The following is a 23,452-nucleotide window of genomic DNA, read 5'->3' on the forward strand; positions in this document are numbered from 1 at the left end:
GCTCCTTTTTATCTAGTTGAAGATGGTTTGGCTCCTCCTCCCTGGGTAGAGCATCTTACAATAGTATGATGTAATGTGTCATGTCATTGGTGAGCTTTAATGGTCCATTAACAGAAGATATCCCCATGGGGGTAGTGGAAGACTGAGAAGAGATAAGAAACAATGCCCCACCTGGTTTTAACAGCTGGCTTGTTATCAGAAAGGCAGTTACCCCCTCCCTTCTGGAGTTACAACAGATAAAGAAAACATCTCCCCAACAGCGTTTCAACAGATGGACTAGAATAAACTCTTTTTGGTTACAAAACCCAAGACACGTCTCTCTGTCCCATCTCACATGGTGATTTCACTGAGTTGCCTAATTCTCTACCTGCAGAGAATATGAACAGACTCCTCTTGCAGATGGTGGGAGACTCCAGCCACGAGCTTTGCTCCCACTTTTAATCACATTAAGTGAAAGACACAGTTTTGATCTCTCCAGTCCTTGTGCTATTTCATTTGGGCACCATTCTGTATGTAGTCAAAATGTCTGGAGGGGAAGAATTGACCAGAGTCAGCTGTCATGTGTGTATGTAAGACTGTGATGTGTCAACCAAACTGTGTCACATCCTGAGGGCCTTATTCTGTTGAGATGACACTGCTCTAGGCACACTAAACCCAGATGTAATTCCATCATTCTAGATTTCGTATTTGTTTAGTTGGAGAGCTGGACATAAGCAAGGGATAGACAGAATTTGCCTCTGCCCATTAGTGTGCTGTATATAGATGTAATATAGCCATGTGTGAGAATGTACCTGAGCAGTCACTACAGAACAGCAGACACTCAGCTCTTTCTCCTTTCTCTAAGCCCTCAGATGACATAAAGGTCCCTGTCAGATGTCCCCACTGCTTCACAGAAACATTGAACTCCTATTTTTTTTTCGTGCTTTAAAAATAGTGGGACATAGTCCGTGTGACATCAGGTGGAGTCAGCAAAAATGACTGTGTGTTTGGCATGAGGGTGTTGACATTTAAATTAGCCAACTTTTCTTAAGAATTACAGAACCTGCTTCTATTTTCCTGATGCTCTATCACCTTTTACATCAGCGACCTGTCATCCTAAGAAGACTTCAGGTAGATATTTTTGTTTTGAGGGTTTTTTTTGCTGTTTAGAGATGTTTCCCTCTCTTCTTCCCTTCCATCCTACTCTCCCTGCCAATCCACAATTATGTTAGCAACATTAAAAAAAGAACTGACAAAAAAGGAAACATCTTACCCTTTCCTTTTGCAAGTGTTTTATTCCTGGTGCTTTAAGAGAAACCTTAAAATAGGAGGATAATGATTCCCAAAACAAAAACAAAGGTTTTATATAATTCAAAGAAGGCTTATGTTGATTGTCCTTGACTGCTGCCAGCTAGAATTGTTCCTGCTCCTTGATCTCTTTGTGACCACACTAATTAAAGGAATTAGCTGAGGGCAGGACTTAAAGGTTATGGTCACAGTGAGGAACACAGAGCCATGTTCTTAGCTGATGTGTTTTCTTTGACTGACAAGACAGCAGAGCTCAGTTTTTGAGGGGTGTCAGCCTTGCTGTTATAGATTTTTAAATGAAGCACTCAGGAAAGAAAAACACACTAAAACCACCATCCCTTTTTGATGAGAGCTCTGAAACTCATATGGTTAGAATTAAGGTATAGCTGGAACAATGATGTCTGAACATAAAAATGCATGTTAACTAAATTAGCCAAAAAAAGCTAAACCTTTGTCATCACATGGGACCTGGAGAATGCTGACAGCTGACCCCACTCTGGTCTGCTGTAAATACCAGCTAGAACTGGTGGCTTTGCACTGTGGTGATCCCTTCCTCAGGCATTGATTTCTGCTCTTTTATGCTGAAAAGAGTTTCTTTGGGTTTTATATTATTGTAGTTATTATTTTCATTATCATTATGTTGTCAGGGGAACTTTGTTTGCAGCTGATGCCTACATCTCTAGAAGTGTCCAAAGCCAGGGTGGATGAGGCTTGGAGAAACCTGGTCTAGTGGAAGGTGTCCCTGCCCATGGCAGCAGGGGTGGAACTTTAAGGTCCCTTCCAACACACACAATGCTGTGATTCTATTAGCCCATAATCTGTTTTGGTGATAAGGTAATGGAACAGCCTAGCTCTGGCTACTCAAGCTGTCCAGTAGTGAGCTCAGAGGGAGAAAATCTGATTTTGATGCAGATTAAAAATAACTGTTTGTACTATTTTTGAGGGATTATTTTTAGTTTGAGCCAATGTACCAATCTGCCTTATTGGAAGCCTCCAAGATATCTGTTTTGGGAGACTTTCAGGGAGATATGAGATCAAGAGGCCAGGAACTGGAAGTTTCTCAAGCCAACTTTGCTGCAGAACAAATGGTGTATGGAAGCATACTCTGACTTAAAGCAGTGAGGCAAAGAGAAGAGAGAGCTCTTTAGATTGAGCTTAGAGCCGTTTATATGGGTCTCATTCCCTGAGCAATGGAAACACTGCCAGACCTGGTGTGGAACTTGGTGTTGCTGGTTCCAATCCTGTTGTGTGACCATGTTTAAGAGCAGATGTGACATCTGGAAGAAAGTGATTTGGAAAGACAGAGGGATAGAGAGAGGTCTGTTGTCTTTCCGGGACAGAAGGAAGTGCTAAAATTCCGTTTTGTTGGTATTAATCCCCCGGTCCCCCTGTGAGCACCAGCAGCGGTTCAGGTTCTGGTTTTACAACCCTTGGGCACATTTCCAAGCCCACTGAAGCATGTGAAAAGGCTGTCCTGACACCAGTGGGCTGTGGCCATGGCCAAAAGCTGGCTGCTGGGACCAGGCTACATAAACACTCAGCATGTTTTCTTTCCACTGTTGTAATTTTTGTAATGTGAATGATGCTGCTTAGATGGATTTGTGATTCTTTGAATCCCCTTTTGACACAAAGTACTGTGTGAAGAGCTTGGGATTTTGTAACAACCTCATGCAGATCCAGTAAAGGGTTTCTTTGCCTGCTGAAGAGTGTCTTATGAGGCCGAGAAATAGAATAAGCAGGAGCTGCCTTTGAGACAAGGTGAATTACTCCTTTTCCTCTATCGTTTGCTACATTTTCCCCCCTCTACTTTTTGCTGTCTTTGCTGCCTTTCAGTGGTGCCTGTCCATTGTGCAGTTCTGCTGTGAGGATGCTCCTTCTGCAGGAGTGGGACTGCTCAGCATGCAGTGGGCTCTAGGTGTGTTCACACTCATCCCACAGAAAGACCCTTCTCCTACTCCTCCTCACACCCAGTCAAAAGCCACACCCAGGTGACATGAAAAGGCAGAGGCTGCCTTTACTGTGATTTGTGGGAGCTGCTGACCACAAAAACAGCACATCCCATGAGGCACCAGCTCCAGGGAAATGTGCACACCTTCCTCTGATGGGCACCAAGGACATACAATGATCTCCTCCTCCACGTAGCAGGCCCACCACCTCTTAATCTGATTTTTCACTTCACTCTCAGTTCAGTATTTCTCAGTTTATTGTCCTGGCACCCAGACGATGGACTGTGACATTGTACTTCAATGCCTGTTCCAACCTGTGCTTTTTCCACAGGCAGAACTGCCTCTTTCCTTTGGGAACTGTAAATGTTGTGTGGCTATGCATTGTTATGGAAAACTGTAAATTCCAGAGCAATATTTCCAAATATTTTTCAAAGGAATCCTGTTGTTCTCACAAATGTCCAGTAACAATCCACATACAGACTCATCTTTATTAACAGGAGCTTTTGCCCTTCTTAACCTTATGGTATTGCCTTAATTTGTGTTGCATCACAGGACAGTCAGTGTCCAGAGCTGATGCTGGCCTAGGTCAGAGGGCCACAAACAATGGAGCCACCCTCTGTATTGCCCAAACCCAGTGCTCTTTCTGCTTAAGCTTGTCCCAGGCTAAGATCATTCTTATCTGGAATGATTTCAAAGCAGAAATGGACAGTGTGATTTCTGATACTCTCCATTCCTATGAGCGGGAGAAAATCAAAGCTGTTTTTTGGTCTTGTGCTAAAGGACCAAAGGCTTTGCAGTACAGAACAAAGGCGGAGGAACATCAGCAGTCAGGATGTGTTTGGGTGTTCAGTCCCCATCAACCAGAAAGATGTGTGAGGACAACCCAGATATATGTTGTCTGAACTCCCAGAGAATAAACTATCATAAAACTGTGATCAGTTTCCTTCTGTGTAAAATCAGAGGCTGAACCTACAGCAGCTCTCTTGAGGAGGCCCATAGTTTCACAGCAGCACCCAGCCAATGTAAGGCGGCACTTCCACTAAAAGGGTATAACACAGCTGCCTGCCTCTGGCCCATCTGTCTTTCCCATTGGATAAATTTAAATCTTATTTTTACATGCTGACCCCAGTCAAGGATTGGTTCAAGTTAAATGCTATCCCTTGCTTCCAGGTTGCTCTTGACCTGGGTCAGATCCTCAAGCCAGTAGTAACACAGACATCAGCAGTGGGACAAGGAAGGTGGAGGCCAGAGTGCAAGGGACAGTGGGACATCTGCTTTCAATAGTGCTGCTTTAAAATTACTGTGAAACTATGGAAGAACTGCCAGTGTCTCCAGTGCAGGATAATCATAAGTAAAAAAAAAATCACACAGAGCTCAAGTCTTTTTCTTCTTTAAAAACTTTTTTTAATGGGGAGTCACTGATGCCAGCCACTGTGAGCATTAAATTGAAAAGCTCTATCTAACTGGACATTTAGGCTGTTTCCTGGAACACAAACTCAAGATGAAGCTGTAAACTTCATACATTCATGAACACCTGCTTTCACTGAAGGGTGTAATGCAATTTCCTTGGTTGCTTTCATTCTTATGGTAATTCCATCAGGATGTTAATTCCTGTAGGACCCTCCTGGTTTAGGAAGGTCAGGGATGTGTGGATAGTTTTCCTTAGAAGTTGTGTGAGTGGTTGCAGTAGCCAGACTTCTCCTACAAGAATTCTAAATATACTGAAAAAATCTAGGTACATAGTCTTACAAATCCTGGTATTGCACCCTGCATTTGTTATCATACAGCCTTTTGCACTGGGCTATGCATCCATGCTCCCACTGCTTATCCACACATCCAGGTCCTTCCACTCAGGAGTTACTCCTGTTCAGTGATCTGAGAACAGCACCAGGGAGCTGTACCTAACCCCATCCTTGACACCCATATGGACACAGCCTGGAATGAGGCACATTCCTGAGTCTGTGCTCCATGCTGGTCAGCAAAGACACTCATCTCCCTGTGCACATGAGGGCCTTGAAGTCCACTTCAAAATGGTGCCAAGTGTTTTCTAAGAGTGAGTGGCTTCACCTGATGAGTTCCTAATGCTCAGCTCCTCTTTCAGTGTGCACGTGTTGCTCAGTATGTCGACTCCTCAGAGGTGAGTGCTGGATTTCCTGTGTCCTGGTATCCATGCATCCCTTTTGGGCATGACTGCATTCCCCAGTCTGGCTTGCTCCTGATGCTCTTGCTCACTGGGTTTCCTAACACCAGGGGAACAAAGCAGGGGACAGCCAGGCTGTGAGCGGGTTTGGGAGCTGTGTGTGTGCTGATGACAAGAATCGCAGTGCTTCTCACCGTACTGACCTGTGTTACCCAAGGATGGGATTGTTTCTCTGGAGAAGTTCATTCCTTTCTCTTCTAGAGGATGTGCCATGTCATTGCTGTGCAGTGTAACTCCTCTGTCTCGTGTCCTTCAGTGCTGGTGTAAATCCACTGGGAATGCAGCAACAGCAAACCCTCATCAGTCCCAGCCCTGCTTTGTTGTGTTTCCTAAGGATTGGCACATGTTTCTCCATTGGTGGAGAGGACGTTTGTGTTTGGGGTGAGCAGGGTATGTAGCAAAGCCCAGCAGCAGACCCTGGTATGACAAAATAGGCTTGAACTGACTCTCCCTGATTCAGTCTCTGGCAGAAGCACTTTTGAAAAATGTCCCCAGCATTTATTGTGTTTACAAACGCTGGAGTGCAGTGAATGGTTTAGCTGCCGGTGGTCTTTTCAGTACTGTGCCAGTTAGCTTGGTTGCTAAGAGCCCAGACATGTCACTTCTGCATTTTTTCCCAGTGACAGATGAAAGGAGTGGGAGAGCTCCAATTTGGGCATGCCAGAGGATGGGACTGCCAAGCAGCTTGTCTGGGGAAAAAAAAAGGAAATACAGACTGGCAGTGTCTCATGTTGGTGGAAGCATAAGACCTTTGTAACTCCTTTTCTTCTCATCTCATGTGCTTTTTATTTATTATGCACACTAATCAACCTGGAGACAGAAGCAGAAGGACTAAAGGATCACAGTGCTGCCACCGTGCTGCAGCCATTTGTGCCTTCCCACAGCCCTGCACCTGGTGCCAGAGGCCTGTGCAGTGTTGGTGCTTGGAGGCTGATGGTTCCAGCCTGACACAGCCTCCTTGCACCCTGCATGGGTGGCAAACCCACCCTCATATTTGATTTGTTACCCTTCCTTTTCTGAGTGGGTGTGCCATTGTGCAGGACAATGAAGCGTGTTTAAGGTGGTATCTATTGAAGTAACTATGAAACGCTTGTATTCACATGGCATTTTAATAAAATGCCTACTAATTTTAGCCTAAACCTATTTTATGGATTTGACTTCAAAGTATTATTTATAAAAAGCATCACTGAATCCTTATGGGCTTAACAGTAATGAGGTAATCTTAGGAAAGTCATTTAATGATGCTAAAGCAGCAATCAGTCCAATATGTTTATGAATTGGACCCAAAGTAATTTTGACCTGGTTGAAATTGCATACCCTGTCTTTCATATTGGCTTGTTTTACTATTCCTGCCCCCATTTCCAACATAATCCAGTCCCTTAGACCATGTCAATAGGGATGTGTCAAGGCTCTATGTTATAGACGGTTTATTCTGTCTCCACAGGCTGACCTTTCTCTGTCTCCAAGGCAATAGATGCATTAATGCACTCTCAGACAGTGGCCTGCCATTAAAATGCTCCTTTGTAAGTGCATCTTTGGTAGCTTGGAGAGCCGACTACGTCATGTGAACATTTTTCAGTGCCACAAAAAGCTGGGGGAAGAAAGAATCTAATTTTGTTTAGCTAGGACTAAGTTGCCTTGAGCTATTGGCACTCATCTTTTCTTGGTGCAAATTTTTGTGTAGCAAATTTCAGAGTCCTATCATTAACAGTTCTCATTTCCAAAGAGTTTATAATCTAAATGGGCAGATAGTCAAGTCTTTCCTCAAGCAGGGATATTAAAGGCTGCTTTAGAGCCTTGGTGCAGTTTTTTTGGCAGGAGCAGTTGCCTTAATGCTCTTGCAGGTAAAACTCAATTATTTCACTGTCTGACTCACAGAAACCTCCACAGCTCTTAGGAGAGCATAGGCTGATGAAGCAAAAGTCCAAGCATTCTGCTCCCTAGATGATATCCTGAGAGGAGGTGTCCTGTGGATGAGGCCTGCAGGTGCCATGGAGTGTGCATTTCTGCAGAGCCTGAAGGCTCAGCTGAGCACAGCCTGAGCCCCCTGAGCTGGAGCTGGCCCTGTCAGTAGTGGTGGTGGGCTGGGTGCTGATGGGCTCCTGTGTTCTGGAGAGGACTGTCCTTGGCAACAGTGGTGGCCTTCTCTGTGCTGAAGCTGTTGGCTCCACAGGAGAGCCCTTTCCTGCCCGTTTGGATCACTCCCACTGGCCTCACGGTCTGCACATGACAAAGCATTGATGCAATTCAGGACATTCATCCTCCTCTGCTCTGGGCAGCTTCACTGAAATACAAGCCGGTTTGACAGATGTACTCCAGCACATCTTTCTGACAGCTCCAATGCCAGCCAGCTCCTTTTGCTTTTGTTCAGGGCCAGGCCTTTGCTGGTAGAACTCTTTCCAGGTCTTTATCTGAGTTTCTGATTTATCTCCTTTGTGTTCTGTGGAAAGTCAGGCTGCAGCATTCAGGAACAGTGGTACAATTATGTAAGAGCTCTTTTTCCCTTTCAGAGAGGACAGAGTGAAAATCTCCAGAGATATTTGTCTTTTGGCAGTGCCTGGCAAATGCTTAAATGCTGTTCGATATTAAACAATCTTGCTTGGGACTGGCATTTAAGAAATAACAAAATTATGTTTGGTGATGTTCTCTCAGCTCAGCTAAGATGTCTGTTGCAAAGACCTGGGACATAGTTGAGAGCGAGAAACCATTTTAATTCTTGCAGAGAATAAATATATCTGTCATGAACTGAAGAATCAGCTGTGCTTCAGGAGAATTGTTGGGACTGCAAGTATTTGAGGGGGCATTTAATACTAAAATGCTGATCAGAAGCCTTAGGTAGTGTAAGAAATGTGCAGGGGAAATTAGTGCTGAATGGGTCTGGTTAGGGTGTGCACTGCAGGTTGTGCTCCACAAGGTGACAGATCACACACAACCAGCAGTGCAGCTCACCAAGGATCTCAATGGGACATCCACTTAATTGTGCTTTAACCAAATCACCTTAATTGTGCTTTAACCAAATCACCTTATTGGTCTATTGGCTGAATCCAACCCCTTCTTTGTGGTATGCTAAGAAGTGCACATGAGTTATTACAGTGGAAAGTGCTTTAAAAACACTAATTGACTTTGTGTCAATGAGGCTGATTGTACATCTCTGAACTAATTCAGTTAAATGGTGGAGGTGATTTTATTTTGGTTCTTAGCCAGTTTTGCTTCCAGCTCTCATTCAGGGGATTTTTTGTAACCTTATTGAATTTAAAGAACAAACAACAATTTTCTGTTGCTCTAGGCATTCTTTTTCCTTAAAATTTCCCTTTACTAATTACTGAAGCAAATTTTATAGACCTGGTTTGGATCACTTTGCATTGGTATTTCTGAATAGCAATTTTTGATTTTCTTTTTTAGATTTAAAAATAGTTTCATATTTATTTTGGTTATTTCAGGGAAGAAAAAAGTTCACAGAAAATCAGTAGTTTTTAAGTACATTTGCATTTTACCAGCAGAAAGTTAAAACATTAATTGTTGTTTAATAAACTCCAGCAGAATGACAGATATGATAAAAGCAAAGATGAATATTTCTGTGTTCTGAAACAATGTTCCTTCCCTCTCTGCACCCAAATGTTTTCTCCTAACAGTTTATTTTTTCTTTTTCTCTATGTAAATATTATGGGACTCTGATGTAAGTGTTACAGATTGCATGAATTTTCCTCTGAGGTGTTTGGAATAGACTAGCACTTAACAACTCACTCATTTGTGGGATGTGTTTTCATTAACGGATGACTTTGTTGATGTGATTAGGCTTGTTTGCTTTGGTTGCATTTGATTCCAGCTTTGGAAAGGATGTCTGCCTCTGTTTGGTGGCTCCTGGGCAGTGTGTGCTGGTGTAGTTGGCTGCTCCTAACGCCTTGGTTTGGCAATGAAAACTGCTGGGGAAGTACAGGACTTGGGTCAATGTCTTTTGGAAATGATGGTGAATTTATCTTTGTTGCAGGGGAAAGAAGCTGATGGCCATCGTATAATAGATATCTGTTCTCCTGTGCTTATTAAGTGGTGTGCAAACATCTTTATATGAATGATCCCCTGGAAAGGCTTAACTTTGGAGTGACTTTACCTTCCATTACAATAATACAATTGAATTACAATAATACCTTGGTCTTGATTTGTGTAGTCTGTGATTGTGGTTTTCCCCACTGCTCCTGAGGAATTAAAGTGATGGGAGAAAGAGGCATTGTGGCAAGCAAAATAAAGGGATGTCCAATGTCAAAGTTGCCTGATTCCCGCTTTAACTGTATTTAAGTATCCAGATTTTTCCGAGGATCTAGATCAAAGTCATTTGTTCACTTGCACTTAGAGTGGGCCAGGTTCTGACTTCTGTTGTACTCATGAAAATCCACAGGAATTTGCTGCACCATGGAACAGAGTCTGAACCAAAGTGATTGCTGAAAAAACAGCACACAGCTAAATCCCAGATATTGCTTTAGAAAGAGTTTTGCAACTGAAATTTCTTAGCCTTGTTGAATCACAGAGATCAAAGATTACAATGATCTGGCCCTACGTTTCCTGGTTCATGCCCGGTTGTTCCCTGAGGTGCATTAAGAGCTCAGATCCCAACTCTGCAGAGCACTCAAATGTTTACTTTAACTTGAAGTGTGCCCATTTTCAGGGCTTCCCACAGAATGTGTTGGCTGTATCAGTTCCCTTATGGGAGGAATTATGATGGAATGATAGGAAATGGAATTAAGGGATCCATTTCTTTGGACTGTTTACAGTCAGATTCTGTCTTGCTTTATTGGAGAGAGGAGTGTAATCTGGTCTATGCACTGAAAAGGTGTTTGCAAGAGGCAGCAGCAGCTTTAGTCCTGGAACACCAGCCCATTTCTCACTTCTGCAGCAATTCAGTCCCTTCACACAAAGATGTAGAGCTATAAATGTAACAGGTGGAGACACCTGAAACACAGCCTGCCCTGGGATGGGGACTGAGAGTCTCCCAAATAGAGTCAGGGCAAAGGTCTGGTGTATGATCCATGTTTTTAGACTGTCAACTCCTGGCTGTGACACTCCCTGTGGTTGTTGGCTGCTTTCCTGAAACAGCAGACACTGCTGACTCTGCTACTTCGGGGACATCTGATAGTGACCGGAGGCCCCGCAGCCTCAGATCATAAAGGTGACTCTTAGAAGCACACAGGAGGTCACCCAAGGCCAAGTGCTGTCCTCAAAATGCACACTCCAGCCTTGACAATATGCTTTGCTCCTCAATCTTTATCTTCTCTGGTAACAAACCTTGATGTTCCAGAACCCTTTCATTCACTTTAAACCTCCAGCTCCTTTCTCACCAGTTCCTCACATGTGTGTCTGTTCTTCTGGTTAACCCCCTGCTTTACATTTTTACTCACTCTCATGGTGTCAGAAAATCAGTTTTTTATCACATCACCATATTCACAAAAAGTAACCATTTCAGAGCTGGGGCTCACACAGGAGCTGCTCTTCGGAGATGAGTTCTCTGCCATCCCACAACAGCAGAATGCTTCCACAAACGTGCGACAAAGTCTGGCAGATCATTATGAGCTTGGGCTGCTCACAATACAGATGTCCTTCCCAAGGCAGGATGGGCAGGGAATCCTTCCTTCTTGTTCCAGGTCTTAAGGAAAGTGCCATGTGTATTCAAGATCTATTTCTCATCAATGGCCAGAAAAGTAGTGGAAAAGCCTGGGATAGCCCATCTTCTTCCTTTTTCCAGTTCAGGGATGCTGAAGCAAAACTGGTTCAAATTTGGCTGTTTTTCAGCATCCCATTCACAACAATGTGGAGCAAAGAAGAAGAGGGTATCAGCCTTTAAATTTCCAGTGAACTTTACAGACCTCTCAGCTGCAGGGATCAAAGCAGTATGCACCAGCTTGGAGGCTGAGCTTTCCTCTTGATCTTCATGGAAGCAGCTTCAGGACATGGATGTGATGCTTGGATTGATGGGGAGAACGGAAAAGCCTGCAGGAGACTGTGCTTGCTGTGGAGGTGACATGGGTGGCAGAGCTTCCTGGGTATCTTTTTTTGCCCAGCATCTAATTTAGGAGAGAGAGTAATGAAGAAAGCAATGTATGCTGCAAAACCATGGTATTCACAGAAGCATTATCAGGCTGACAGGTTCTTCTGTCTCCTTTTCCAGTGGAGTGGCTGGTTGTAGAATGGGACCAGGGCACATTTTCATGATTCTATCCACTCAGCCTCAGCAGCCAGTGTCTCCTCACTCTGGTCACTGAACACCCTAACTATGGTTCTCCAACACCCCTCCAGCCTGTCCCCTTCAAAGCCCCTTTTCCCTGGTGAAAGCCTCTGTCTGGTTTCAGTAGCACATGGCTGGAGATCTGTTGTTGAGCCACTATGCAAACCTCAGTGAGGCCATTAAAAGAAGTCCTGACCCACTTCTACTAAACTTGTCTAAATTTTGATTTGGCTTAGGCAGGCAGCAAAGAAAATCTTCCACATCCAAGAGGGTCTAAGGGTAGATCACTGCTGCTCCTGGGTAGATCACTTCCCAAGTGGAGGGATAAAACAGTACATCAAAACATTCCTGTACTGTTTTGCCATGTGATCTAGAGAACATTCAATTCTCCGCACAGTGCAGTTTTCACACAACGGTCCTATGTAGAAGAAAAACATTTCAGCATTATCCTGGGCCTCTCTGCAACGTGACTATCAACATCTTCAGTACAGCTGGGGAAAAAGTCAACTTCCAGCTCTTCCTGAAAACCTGCAGTGGTGTCTTCCAGTCTGCCCATGTGAATGGTGATAAAGGGGTAGAAACACGGGGTCAGTGGGCAGAGGATGGTGTGCACAGGCTGCTGTCTCAAGCAGCAGCTGCATCCTGTGGGCTGAGAATGATTAGCTGCTGACTTTAATTTGGCACTGGAGAGAGCCCCACTGACCTGCTCATGACTCGTGGTATTGCTGTAGCTAAATCATTTCCCCTCTGTCTGTTACCCAGCTGAAAGAGCTGTCAAAGAATTCAGTGCTTTTGGGCTTTAACAATAAAAAGGGATTAGTAAGTGTTAGATGTTTAAGAATCCTCTTGGTTTCAGCCTTTGGGGTTTGGTCTTTGGTCCAGCAGATTCTTACAGTCAGGCTGAGACAAGAAGCACAGAGCATTATTTCCATCTATGTTCATGCAGCAAAGTATAGACCTAGTAATTCTGATTAGTGCTGTCTAAACAGCAAATAGTCCCACTCCTACTGTGTTTCAGAATCAAAAAAGCCCTCTCATTTAAACAGAGAAACCTCCAGCCCTGCTTGTAAAAAACTATGGAGAGCAGGAAACTTGGTCATGTTGAATTTCCTTTTCTGTACTTTTTGCTTTGGACTGGTCATTAAAAATACTGTCTCATTTACTGTCTGTATTTAGGCAGCAAATGGATTGTATTGTGTAACATGACCAGTCCCGTGAAGGTTGTGCCATAAGTTACAGGGATAAGTACCACCAAGTGTTTCTAGTCTGTAGTTAGGAGCAATGAACTGCCTTCAGGTCCATCAGCAGAGCTAAAGATCCACATTTACTCCAGAGAGACAGAAGAGACTTTTCCCTGCATGGGTTTTCCAGCAACACACCCACTTGCTGAGGGTCTGTTCAATGCCTGGTGAAGCCTTTTGTGAACTTCAGTGGATCTCAGACTGAGTGCTTGCCTTAACCACACTCAGTTTCAAGTCTGTAAGTGCTGCTGTGTTTCCTATTTCTGTATCCCAGCTAGGTCCTGCTGTGCTTACCAGAGGACTTCAACACCCATTTGGAGCCTTCTAGAGAAAGCAGTAGATGCAGGAGCTATGGATGGAACCAGCAATTCAAGAAATCAGTTATTTTATATATCCCTGAGCAAGCAAACAAACAAAATCTTCTTCTAGTGACAACTTCCCAGACATTAGAAGCTGTGAATTTAGTCTCAAGTCTGTGTAAAAGAATCAAAATAGATTTTATGATGGCTTTTTAAACCAAAGCCTTCTGATTTCTAACCCCACAGCTGCTATTATTAGAGTGTGATGTGTGACCCTTCTGTCTATTAATCCCTAGAAAATGCATGGCTTTGCAGTGAGTGATATTTGTGTGAATCAAGCCATCACTGATTTCTTCATCCCATGTCTTCACATTTAGGCTGCAAATGGCTGTGTTAAATAGGTGAAATAAGTGTGGACATTAGGTATGAGAAGCCACCTGAGACAAACTGTGAAACAAAAGGCTCAGTGTTCTCAGATGATGAAGAGAACGATTGTGCATCCATGAACAAAAGGCCCAAAAAGAAGGATCAACCCCTTGAGGTACTTCCATATTGTCAAGGCTCCTCCTATGACATCCCTTGATTCTTCAACTGGAATTTTCAACTGAACAAACACCTGTCTTTGGTCTAAACTCACTAAATACACTTTAGGTTGCTTCATGGAAACAAAAGACCTAAAGGAAATGCAGATCTCACTCTATGATTTGCCAAATTTTTAGCAATGTTTTGTCATGGAGGAAATAAAACCTCAGTGGGAGATGCTGTAGACAAAGACTCATTGCAGATCTGGGCAGGGTGGATAGAGCCACAGCCAGCTGCTGAGATCTCCACCTGCGGGAGGCTGAGTTGGTTCTCTCCTTCCCTTGGCCCAGTGTGAGGGGGCAGAGCAGTGTGGTTTGGTCAGCAGGTGCAATCCCTTCTGCTGGGTTGTCCTACCTGTGGGGCTTTCACCAAAGTCTGGGCTGCTCTGTTCTAGCCATGGAAAGGTGCAGCCTCTCCAGCTACTCCCAGAGCTGTCCAATGGCCTCCCAAAGGAGGCAGAGCTGTTCATGCCCTGTTTAAAAGTCTTGGCTGTGTCGTTAATGGCAGCTTTGCTTTAAGAGCCACATGGTTTCCCAAAGAGCAGCCTTCTCCCAGGCTGCAGGAGATACTGCTCTAGTTGTCTGGCTGTGTCTCTGGGCTCCTGGTTTACAGAGAGCTACTCTGAGCCAGCAGCTATGGAGTCAGGTGTGGGATCCATTACTGCCATGCGTAGCAGCTTTGCTCCTCACCTCTGCTCCAGCTGTGCTTTCTGGGCACAGCCATCCCATCCAGATCTGTTGTGCTGTAGGGGATTCACTGTGGAGACCTGAGGTAAGATTTCAGTCTTGGAAGATGGGGTGAAATGTTGGATTAATCCCATCTCTGTAAGAAACTACTTTGATTAATGGTCAAGCTAGAATATATGGAAATTTAGGTGGAGTCTAAACAAAATGTCACCGTGCTGCAGTCCCTTGTCTATATGAATATTTATACCTTGCTGCATCATGGGAATGTGGAAACATGGCACAGTCTTGGTTTTGAAAGTCCTATAAAACAGAAATGACAAAGCCCTTGCTTTGGTCCTGTCAGGCCCCGACAGGTAAATATAGGTTAATGCTATTAAGTAAACAAGGCTTTGGATATTTGTGAAATGGAGTAGAAGAGCCTGCCACACCTTGCAGTGTTACTTGATGCAGTGACAGAGCTCCACACTGAGAATCCACCCTCTGTTACAACATCTGATAACCATTTCTTGTTATGAAGCTCATGAGACACAATGCCACATCAGAACTCTTCTGAGAGAAGTAGACACTGCAAATTGGGGCTTTTTCTTTCATTAGTTTGCAAGCCTAATGTCTGTCTGAGTCTGGAGAGTAGGATTAACCACAGGAAAGCAAATCCATGGGGTTGGTATGCCTCCTCCTGGGTAGTCAGGGCTCCTTGTAACACCTCTGCACCAGCTGTCTACAAAGCAGAATTCCAATGGCTGGTTTCTAAAATAATTTCAGCAGATTTTGTCTGGCTTCTTTCCCAAGCAAGAGGGTGATTTTAAAGAGTTCTGAGAACTACAGGCCTGGTGTGTTTCACCTTGGGAAACCCTTCAGCTTTGTAATGCCATCAGCTGTACCCTCTGAGGAGCTGTGGATGGGTTGGACAGGGCAGGATAAGCTGGGAGACACCAGAGCTGGCTCCCTGCCATCAGTTTGGTGTCTAGATCCATGAACTGCTGTAAGTGGCACGAGTTTGACCTGACTCTTCCAACTGTTGTGTTATTAGCAATCTTTAGCCACACCTCTAACCAAACACCAGAGGGGAAGGTATTGATATGACCTGGGTATACAACAGATTTCTTAAAGATTAATCCTTGGCTGGTCATTCATTACTGATCTTCAGGGCCAAACCTTCTGCATTATTTCATGCATGGAATGGGATCCTTGTCACTGAGGTCCCACAAAGATGGGTGAGTTGTAAAGAAAAAAAAGATGTTTCTTCTTATTCCTCTGAAGTTTTGTCTTGTTTTTCTGCAGGCACCGCCTAGGACCCTTAGACCTCGCTTCAGGAAGAAAAGTACCTCGTCCTCTGCCACTGAAACAATGTGAGTGCAATGAGCCAATAGCACCAAGATCCACAGAATGTCTCTCTTCTGCCTTAAAGAGCTACTCGTTCATAACGTAGGAAACAGCAGTGGGATGGATGTGCTTTGATGTACAGCACTGTAGACATGGCCTTTCTCCCTCCTCTCTCCGTGTCCTTCTGTGGCACGCTGCTGGCGTTTGTCCCTGTTGTGGGTAGGACAGTCTGGCAGGCACCTGCAGGTGAAGGGTCCTGGTTTGGTTTGCAGAGTGTGCACCCACCCACAGTGTACATTTACAGTTTCATTTGTGTCTGCATTGCTCTTGCTCTGTGAATGCCCAGCGGAAACAACAATAATCATTTACTCATGATGCTACATTGACAGTGTATTTATTTATGGCTTTATCATGGATGAAGTGGATTTGCAGAACCCATGGATTTCTCTTTCCTCCCTTCCTCCTCAAGACTGTGAATGATGTGACAAATGTCAAAGTACTTTGACTGTACAAAATATCCAAGATTTGTTAGCGAAAGCTAAGCTGCAACTGTGTTTTTCTGAAAGTAAATCACATGCTCTGAGAAAATCATTGTGCTAAACCCACAGAGCCAGAATCACTTACAGAGGATGAGGAAGTGATGTGCAAGAGAAAAAAAATGGTTTCAATGATGTAATGAAGGGGGAGTCCTAATTTTGATCAGCCTGAGCCAGGGGAGTATTTTGTGGAATATGATGTGTAGAAGAATTAAATCACACCATTGGTGGCCAATGTTCCACTGCGAGTTTTAAACTGTGAGCAAGCCAGGCTTGAGCAAGCTGCAGCGACAGAAATTAAAATCGCTTTAGGGATGCATTTCCAGGGGAAAACACACCTTTCTTCCCTGCTGCAACAGTGCCAGTCCCAGCACTCTGATCTGCTGCTGAGGGGCTGCTGTTCTGCTTGCATGAGGAGAGGAGGGTGTTGGGTCTGAGCTGCTTTTTGAAGCCTGGAGTTTCTCCTGTAGCATGGAGTTTGGTTAGAACCACAAGAACCAGATGGAGTGGTGTATTTGTATCCATATATAAATGAGAAATATAAAAGAAGAGGAAGACATGGTAGGGTTTGTGTATTTGTGCTTCAAGTTGGTGTCTCTTGTAAGTGTTGAGCATGTGAGATTCACACATAAGTTAAGTACGTGACCCTTTGTGTTTGCTCTTGGACCTGTCACATAGACTAGAGAAGCATTTAGCATTATGTAGGATGTGCCATCACCGGTGGATCAGCACAGAGGCTTGATGGTGTCACTGTTCATCTAGCTTGGGTGCAGCAGCCCAGGGTGCCAACAGCCAGCTGGAGTGTGCCAGGCTCAGAGTTATCTCTGAAGTGGCCTTTGAAACCATTTCTCTGCTGGGTGTGCGCCCATATCCCAGCTGCCCCTTAGGTCACCCCCACAGCTTCCTACATGTGTGGGGAAGAAAGAAATAAATTACATGCACACAGAAATGTTTATCTGACCTGGCTAGGAAATGGAAAAAGCAAGCAGGTATTTCCTGTGTCTGCCACAGTATTTGGCCTCATTACCTAAGAATTTTATTTCCTTATATGTGCTGATCCAGTCATACTTTGCAAATTTTGAAAAATTCTTCAGAAAGTAAATAAAAAAAGAACCAAATAAACCTGTCTAAAGAGCAGTTACAGAAGAGTCATTCCCTGGAAGATACTCAGCAAAAGCTTTGAGAAGCTAAGCTTATGTATTTTACTTCTAAGCAGCTTTAGAGTTTATTTGATTTCTTTTGGCTAACATTTAAAAAAATAGGAAAACTGCCTGCACTGTTAGCAGAAAATAAAATCCTGTTGCAAGCAAGCCATGTTTTCCTGCTATGCAATGGGCTGCTGTAAGATAAAAAAGAAGCTGACAAGTTTGCACTCAATTATGCCAAATAACCCCAACAGTGTAGAGCTGCATAACATCTGACAAATTCTAATCTCAGATATGCTGTATTAACATGGATTCTCACTAAAACTATTTAATGTGCGTCTAATCTGCTGTTTTACTGTAAACTTGACTGTTTAGCATTTCTTAAGTGCTGAGGTGAAATGTTGACAAGGGAGTTGCCTTATATCTCTCAAAACATTCACTGTATAAATGAGAAAAAATAAACCTTTTCATATCTCTGGAGAAGAAAATATGTATTATCAACGGAGCTGTATATTTGTGTGTAGATAGACAGACATGTGAATGCCTGACCTCGTGCACTTGTGCTCCTTGTGCTCCAGTGCTCTGTACAGACGAGAACGGCCACTCGCTTTGATTCCTCACCTTCCTCGCACAGGTTGTTTACAGGGGCTGCCCAAGTCTGTCATTTCAGTGTAAGGGCTGGATGTGTACATTCCAGATCATCACCACCCGTGAGGTCTTTTGTTCCAGCTTTTCTCTGGAGCCTCTGCCAGGGAGCGAGCCCGGTTCGGTGAGTCGCCTTCCTGTGCTGCTGCTGACCCCTCCTGGCAAACCAGGGTGTGCAGGACCCGGCACAGGAGAGGAGGCAGGGATGGATGGATGGATGGATGGATGGATGGATGGATGGATGGATGGATGGATGGATGGATGGATGGATGCTTTCTAGGCATGTGTTGGAAAGGAGCAGTTCTCAGCTCCCTTCCTGTTCCAGCTCTGAGTGTGCAGGCTGGCTGAGCACTTCCAGATCTCCCCTCCTAAAATCAAGCAGTCTTTCAGCTGATGGTTTAAAATAGCAGATCTGGCCTAGTTTAAAAAGCCCAGTTTGGGGGTCTTTAATGCAGTTGGCCCCTACCATCAGTCCTGTAGGGCAGGCAGGCACCTCCTGATGTCTCAGAGATGGAGAGTGGAACTCTGCAGAGAACAGGCCAGCCCTAGGAAACAGCCTCTATCTATCTCAAGGTTCCAGTGAAATGTACATTTTTTTAAGCACATGAAGCTGAGGGGAAGGAAACTGCAGCTGGAGATGGTCTGTGGTAAACACACTTGTGAATGACCTACCCAATTTACAATAAATTCACTCAGTTATGAAGAGAATAAGCCTAGAACAGTCCAGTGTAGCCCTCTGTGCCTCCTCTCCTGCCGTAAGGGTCAGGGTCAGTGCTGCTCCAACAGTCCACCAACTGCTGAATCAGAATCTCATCAAAAACAAGACAGACTTCATGTGTGTCCCTGTCACCCTGGAATGAATCAACATAAAAACCTTGTGGAAGTGCAAACTCAGCACAGAAAGAAAGAGAATCAGGCAATTTATTCCTGCTAGGAGCGAGAAGCTGCTTGGAGAGAGATGATGCTCCTCCTGTAAACAACCTGCCTCTGGCTGCTCGTGTCGTGATGAACCCTTGTGCTCCTCACCCACACTCTCCCTTTTGCTGTTAGTTTCAGGTACCTGTTTTGCATCCAGCACATTTGAACTAGCAGAGAACACGTTGGGATTTATGTTTAGACAAACTGTTTAAGGCTCGTAATTGTGCACTTGGTGTGATTTCTTTCCTGTGATGGGTAGAAAAGGCCTGTGATACAATGGTACACCTGATGCCTCACAAGGACGGCCATTACAACAGTATTCCAAAGGTTGATGTTTTGCTGGTTTTGTTATACTGCTTGATATACATCTTGAATAAAGTCTTAATCTTTTCTTTATTAAAACAAAAAACAAAAACAAAAACAAACATCTTTAGTCTGTTCAATGTATCTGGCAGGCCAGAATAATCACTTTGATTGCTGTATTATTTTTATCTGAATTCTGGCTGACTGTATATAGATGTATTCACTAAGTGCTGCATGTCCTTCAGAACTTTCTGTATCATGAACTGGAAAAAGAACAAAATACAGCTACTGAACACTCTGAGTAACAAGTGAATTCATTGCAACGCTAAAGCCTTGTACAGCAAACCCCTTCTGCTCTACAGGCAGCTCTGGGGATAACCAGGGACTGTCTGCTCAAAAATGGGTTATCAGGGAATGCTTTAAAGTACTGCTTTCATACACTTGCTGGAGAATCAACTTTGTAGAGAAAACATCTTATCCAACCCTTAGCAAAACCAGATCTTGTTGATCTACTCACTCCAAATAGAACCCATGATAAACCCTTGGGTTTTAAAATCAGTTATAAAACCAGCATGTAGCTATGAAACTCTGGTTTGGGTTTATTTTCCCCCCTACATTTTCTAGTATGGACACAAGGCAACAGTGTGTTAGTGGGACAGGGAACAATGCTGAGATGGACCTTGCTCTCCTTTTTCCTCTTCCCCAGAAGACTCCATTCAGTGAGCCACCAGTAAGTATGGATACACAAAAACAGATTGTGGGGTTATTTAAACATATTTATTTTAAAAAGTAAGATTAAATATGTTGAATTATTCACTTTTAGTGCTGTTTAGTGTATTCCTCCATGTTAGACAACCACAGGAAGCCACCAGACATCAGAATGTGTAGATGACCAGCCTGACCTCTGCTAAGTAAAACACAAACTGCAGATGAAGGTAAATTCGAGTATTCCTTTATTTTGGGCACTGATTCCCGTAATTCCGCTCAGATGATATGCACGTGTTCATTTTTAAAAAGTACAGGCGTTGCAGATTTATCTTCCAAAACCCAGACCATGTCACACGACCACTCTCCCTTTCCTAGAGATGTGCAAAGCCAAGATTTCTACACACGAAGATTTGTGCGGTCGTGGTACTTCTGGTAGGGGTCATCAATGTACCAGTTCCTTCTTTTCCAGAAGGAAGTGGTCATTTTATCCAGGAGTTTGCACTGTGTCCTTGTGCACAACACAAACTCCCTCAAACGCTGTTTCTTGGCAGCTGACTTCTTCCACAGCTTCTTCTTATAACCAGACTGTCAGGAGAAAACACACACAAAACCCCCCACTTCTTAGTACGTCTCTGCAAATGCACAAACACAGCCACTGCTCAGCAAACTTGGGTCAATCCCCCACTTTCAGGAAAATGGGAGTCTCTCAGAGCTTTTTTTAACTTCCACACCAGCCACTGCCTTCCAAGGGAAGGAAAACAATTACACTTTACACTGACTGTAAAGAACAGGCTCCGGTTATCCACAAAAATCTCACCTTTCTCCTAACCCAGAGGCCATTGTGCAGCCGGAGGAACCTTTTGACCACAGATTTCACACTTTTCCTCTTTCCTTTCCGTAAGCTGCAGTAGGTGAGGGTCCTCGCTGGCTGCTGGAGTAAACTTGGAAGTAGAGGTGTGACACTAAAAAAAACCAAACCAACCCCAAAATGGGGAGGAAAACAGAGCAGGAATGAAGCACCTTTTTCTAAAAGTAATCATTGCCTTTATCACACATACAGAGAGATCAGAAGGGCTGTGGCTTGTTTAAGGGTAACAAGGACTTCTCTAACCTTACAGCACAGCACCTAATGGGTGTAGAACTGCAGGGCTGGACTCTTGACAAAATTCAGCTCAAAGTTATTATTCCACACAGAGCACCTCTTATTTTTTTTTTTTAATCTACTAAAAGCAGTCAAACACTCAGAAGCCAATATTTAGCTGTTACTTGGATTCAGAAATTACTTTTAGAATATTAATCACAAAACAGTCTGAGTTGGAACAGACCTCATAAATCATCTAGTCCTACACCCATCAGCAGCAAGAGAAACAGTAGTAATTACAAGACTCATTGTAAAATATGGCTGCAAAGAATATCCTGATTTACCTCCTACTTCAAGCATAAGGGGTGACTGAAGTGGGAGGCTTTGGGGCTAACACAGACCCACTGTAGAGTGCAAAGGTGCCCAGGAGTGTCAGACACACATATATTACACCTGTGTGTGTCTATCTATCTATCTATCTTATATATATATATATATATATATATCTGGGCGATGGGGTCAGTCTAGCAAGAAACAAACAGGACAAGGGAAAATGGCCCCAAGTTTTGCTAGGGGAGGTTTAGATTGGCTCTAGGGAAAGCTTTCTTCACAGAAGGGGTTCTCAAACACTGGCACAGGCTGCCCAGGGCAATGGTCAAGTCAACATTCACTGGAAGGATGTAAAATCTGTGCAGATGTGGCATCTGAGGACATGATTTAGTGGTGGGCTTGATAATCTTAGAGGCAATTTCCAACCTATGAGTCTACAATATTCACATATATATGGAGAAATTTCAACATATATACAACACATATTGTATATGTTATATAATACTACATATAATATTATTAAATATAACAGAGTATATTAACAATATAATATTAACATACACAATGATAAATTATATATTATATATGTTATAGGCTACATAATAAATCCACTGTATATTACATATTATGTAATGCACATGCAGTGGAATAAAATGTATATTCTTAAATGTATTTATGTATAAACACATTTTAATATAAACAGATTTCAAATAATTTCTCTTTATACGAAACAATGTAATACATATAAAAGATATACAGTATACAAATAAAAAAACCATAAAGTATACATATATAAAAGACATATAAAGAGAAACTCCTCCCTAAATATCTGAAGCCCCTTTTAAGGGTTTTTTGCACGAGGGAGAAGCAGCCGCACCTGCTGAGCACCGAGTGGGTCCCTGCCCGGGGTCGGTTCTCGCCGAGCAGCCGCGGGGTCCAGAGCGGGGCGGGGGCCGGAGCCACTCCGTGCCCGACGCAGCGGGCGGAGGGGCCGCAGAGCGGGAGCGCGCGGGGCGCCCAGCGCCGCAGGATCCCTGCGGAGACACGGGAGAGCTTCAGTACCAACGTCCCAGCCACTCACCCCCAGCCCCGACACCGGCCCGGTACCGACCCGCCAGGGCCCCGCGGGCCGCCGCCGCCGCCATGGCCACGCTGCGCCGGGCGGGGCCGCGCCGGGTCCGCCCACGGGGGCTGCGGCCGAGCGGGGCACGGGATCCCGCATGGCTCCGGGCTGCCTCATGGCTCTGGAGTCCCGACAGCCCCGGGCCCCGCACACCCCCCGAGTGCTTCTTGTCCGCCCCGTCCTCGGAACCGGCCCGTTCCCGCTCCCGCTCCGTGCCCCGCGCACGCGTCACCTTCAGTGGCCGGCGTACACCGACCCTCCGCCCCAGCGGCTTTGAAGCCTGTTACTAAAGTCTCCTAAAAAAACCTCACTAAGTGGATTTAACTCGTTGTTTGTGGACATTATTGATGTATTCTGATTTTTTCTCTTCAGAAATCTGGCCGGACTGGTTGAAGGATGAGATAAAATGGCTTCTGAGAGCTCTGAGCGAGAGAAGGTTTATGAACGGTGAAAGATTACAGCAGTAAATTGCATAAAATAAACGCGCTGTGTTACATTCAGACTGGGGGACTGGAGCACGTCTCTCCTGAGGAAAGGCCGAGAGAGCTGGGGCTGTTCAGCCTCGGGAACAGACCCCTGAGAGAACAGGACCTCATCGGTGTCGGTCAGTGTCTAAATTGATTTGTATACTGTCAGTGCTCGGAGCAGAGACCAGGCTCTGCTCGGTGGTGCCGGGCAAAGGGATAAGAGGGAATGGGCAGAAGCTGATGCCCAGGAAGTTTCCCTTGAACGTGAATAGAACTAGTTTACAGTGCAGTGACCGAGCACTGAACAGATTACCCAGAGAGGGTGTGGAGTCTCCCTCACTGGAGATATTTTAGAGCTGAGTGGTTGCAATCCTGTGCCGTGCGCTCTGGGATGACCCCATTCTGTGATTCTTATTTT

The 23,452-nt window shown here is 44.3% G+C and overlaps 2 protein-coding genes across 5 annotated transcripts in view; one reads left to right on the plus strand and one right to left on the minus strand.

Moving 5' to 3' along the window:
• REEP1 (receptor accessory protein 1) overlaps positions 1-19,623 on the plus strand; it is a 68,082-nt gene extending 48,459 nt beyond the window's left edge. For 3 of the 4 annotated variants that reach the window (XM_066317327.1, XM_066317328.1, XM_066317331.1), the window contains 3 exons: positions 5,335-5,370; positions 13,589-13,728; positions 15,737-19,623. In XM_066317327.1, the coding sequence (XP_066173424.1) occupies positions 5,335-5,370; positions 13,589-13,728; positions 15,737-15,808 (248 nt within the window). In that variant the 3' untranslated portion in view covers positions 15,809-19,623. Of the gene's footprint in view, positions 1-5,334; positions 5,371-11,214; positions 11,840-13,588; positions 13,729-15,736 lie in introns of those variants that run through there. The other variant, XM_066317329.1, reaches the window with a different exon arrangement.
• A 638-nt stretch (positions 19,624-20,261) lies between these two features.
• On the minus strand, positions 20,262-22,637 carry MRPL35 (mitochondrial ribosomal protein L35). The gene is made up of 4 exons (XM_066317332.1): positions 22,556-22,637; positions 22,322-22,478; positions 20,851-20,995; positions 20,262-20,618 (listed from the first exon to the last, which is right to left on the minus strand). Exons 1-4 carry the CDS (start codon positions 22,587-22,589, stop codon positions 20,430-20,432), a joined length of 525 nt encoding a protein of 174 aa, XP_066173429.1. The 5' UTR covers positions 22,590-22,637; the 3' UTR covers positions 20,262-20,429.
• Between the last annotated feature and the right edge of the window lie 815 nt (positions 22,638-23,452).

This window comes from Sylvia atricapilla, chromosome 4, assembly GCF_009819655.1.
Source record: "Sylvia atricapilla isolate bSylAtr1 chromosome 4, bSylAtr1.pri, whole genome shotgun sequence".
In the NCBI taxonomy this organism is placed as follows: Eukaryota; Metazoa; Chordata; class Aves; order Passeriformes; family Sylviidae; genus Sylvia; species Sylvia atricapilla.

What these genes read in the sequence shown, in the direction of transcription:
- MRPL35 (XM_066317332.1), bottom strand. Translation starts at nt 22,589, where the DNA reads ATGGCGGCGGCGGCGGCCCGCGGGGCCCTGGCGG. An exon ending in GGCCCGCGGGGCCCTGGCGG is followed by an intron (nt 22,479 to 22,555) that starts GTCGGTACCGGG and finishes GTGTCTCCGCAG; the next exon opens with GGATCCTGCGGCGCTGGGCG. An exon ending in ACCCACTCGGTGCTCAGCAG is followed by an intron (nt 20,996 to 22,321) that starts GTGCGGCTGCTT and finishes GGTTTTTTTTAG; the next exon opens with TGTCACACCTCTACTTCCAA.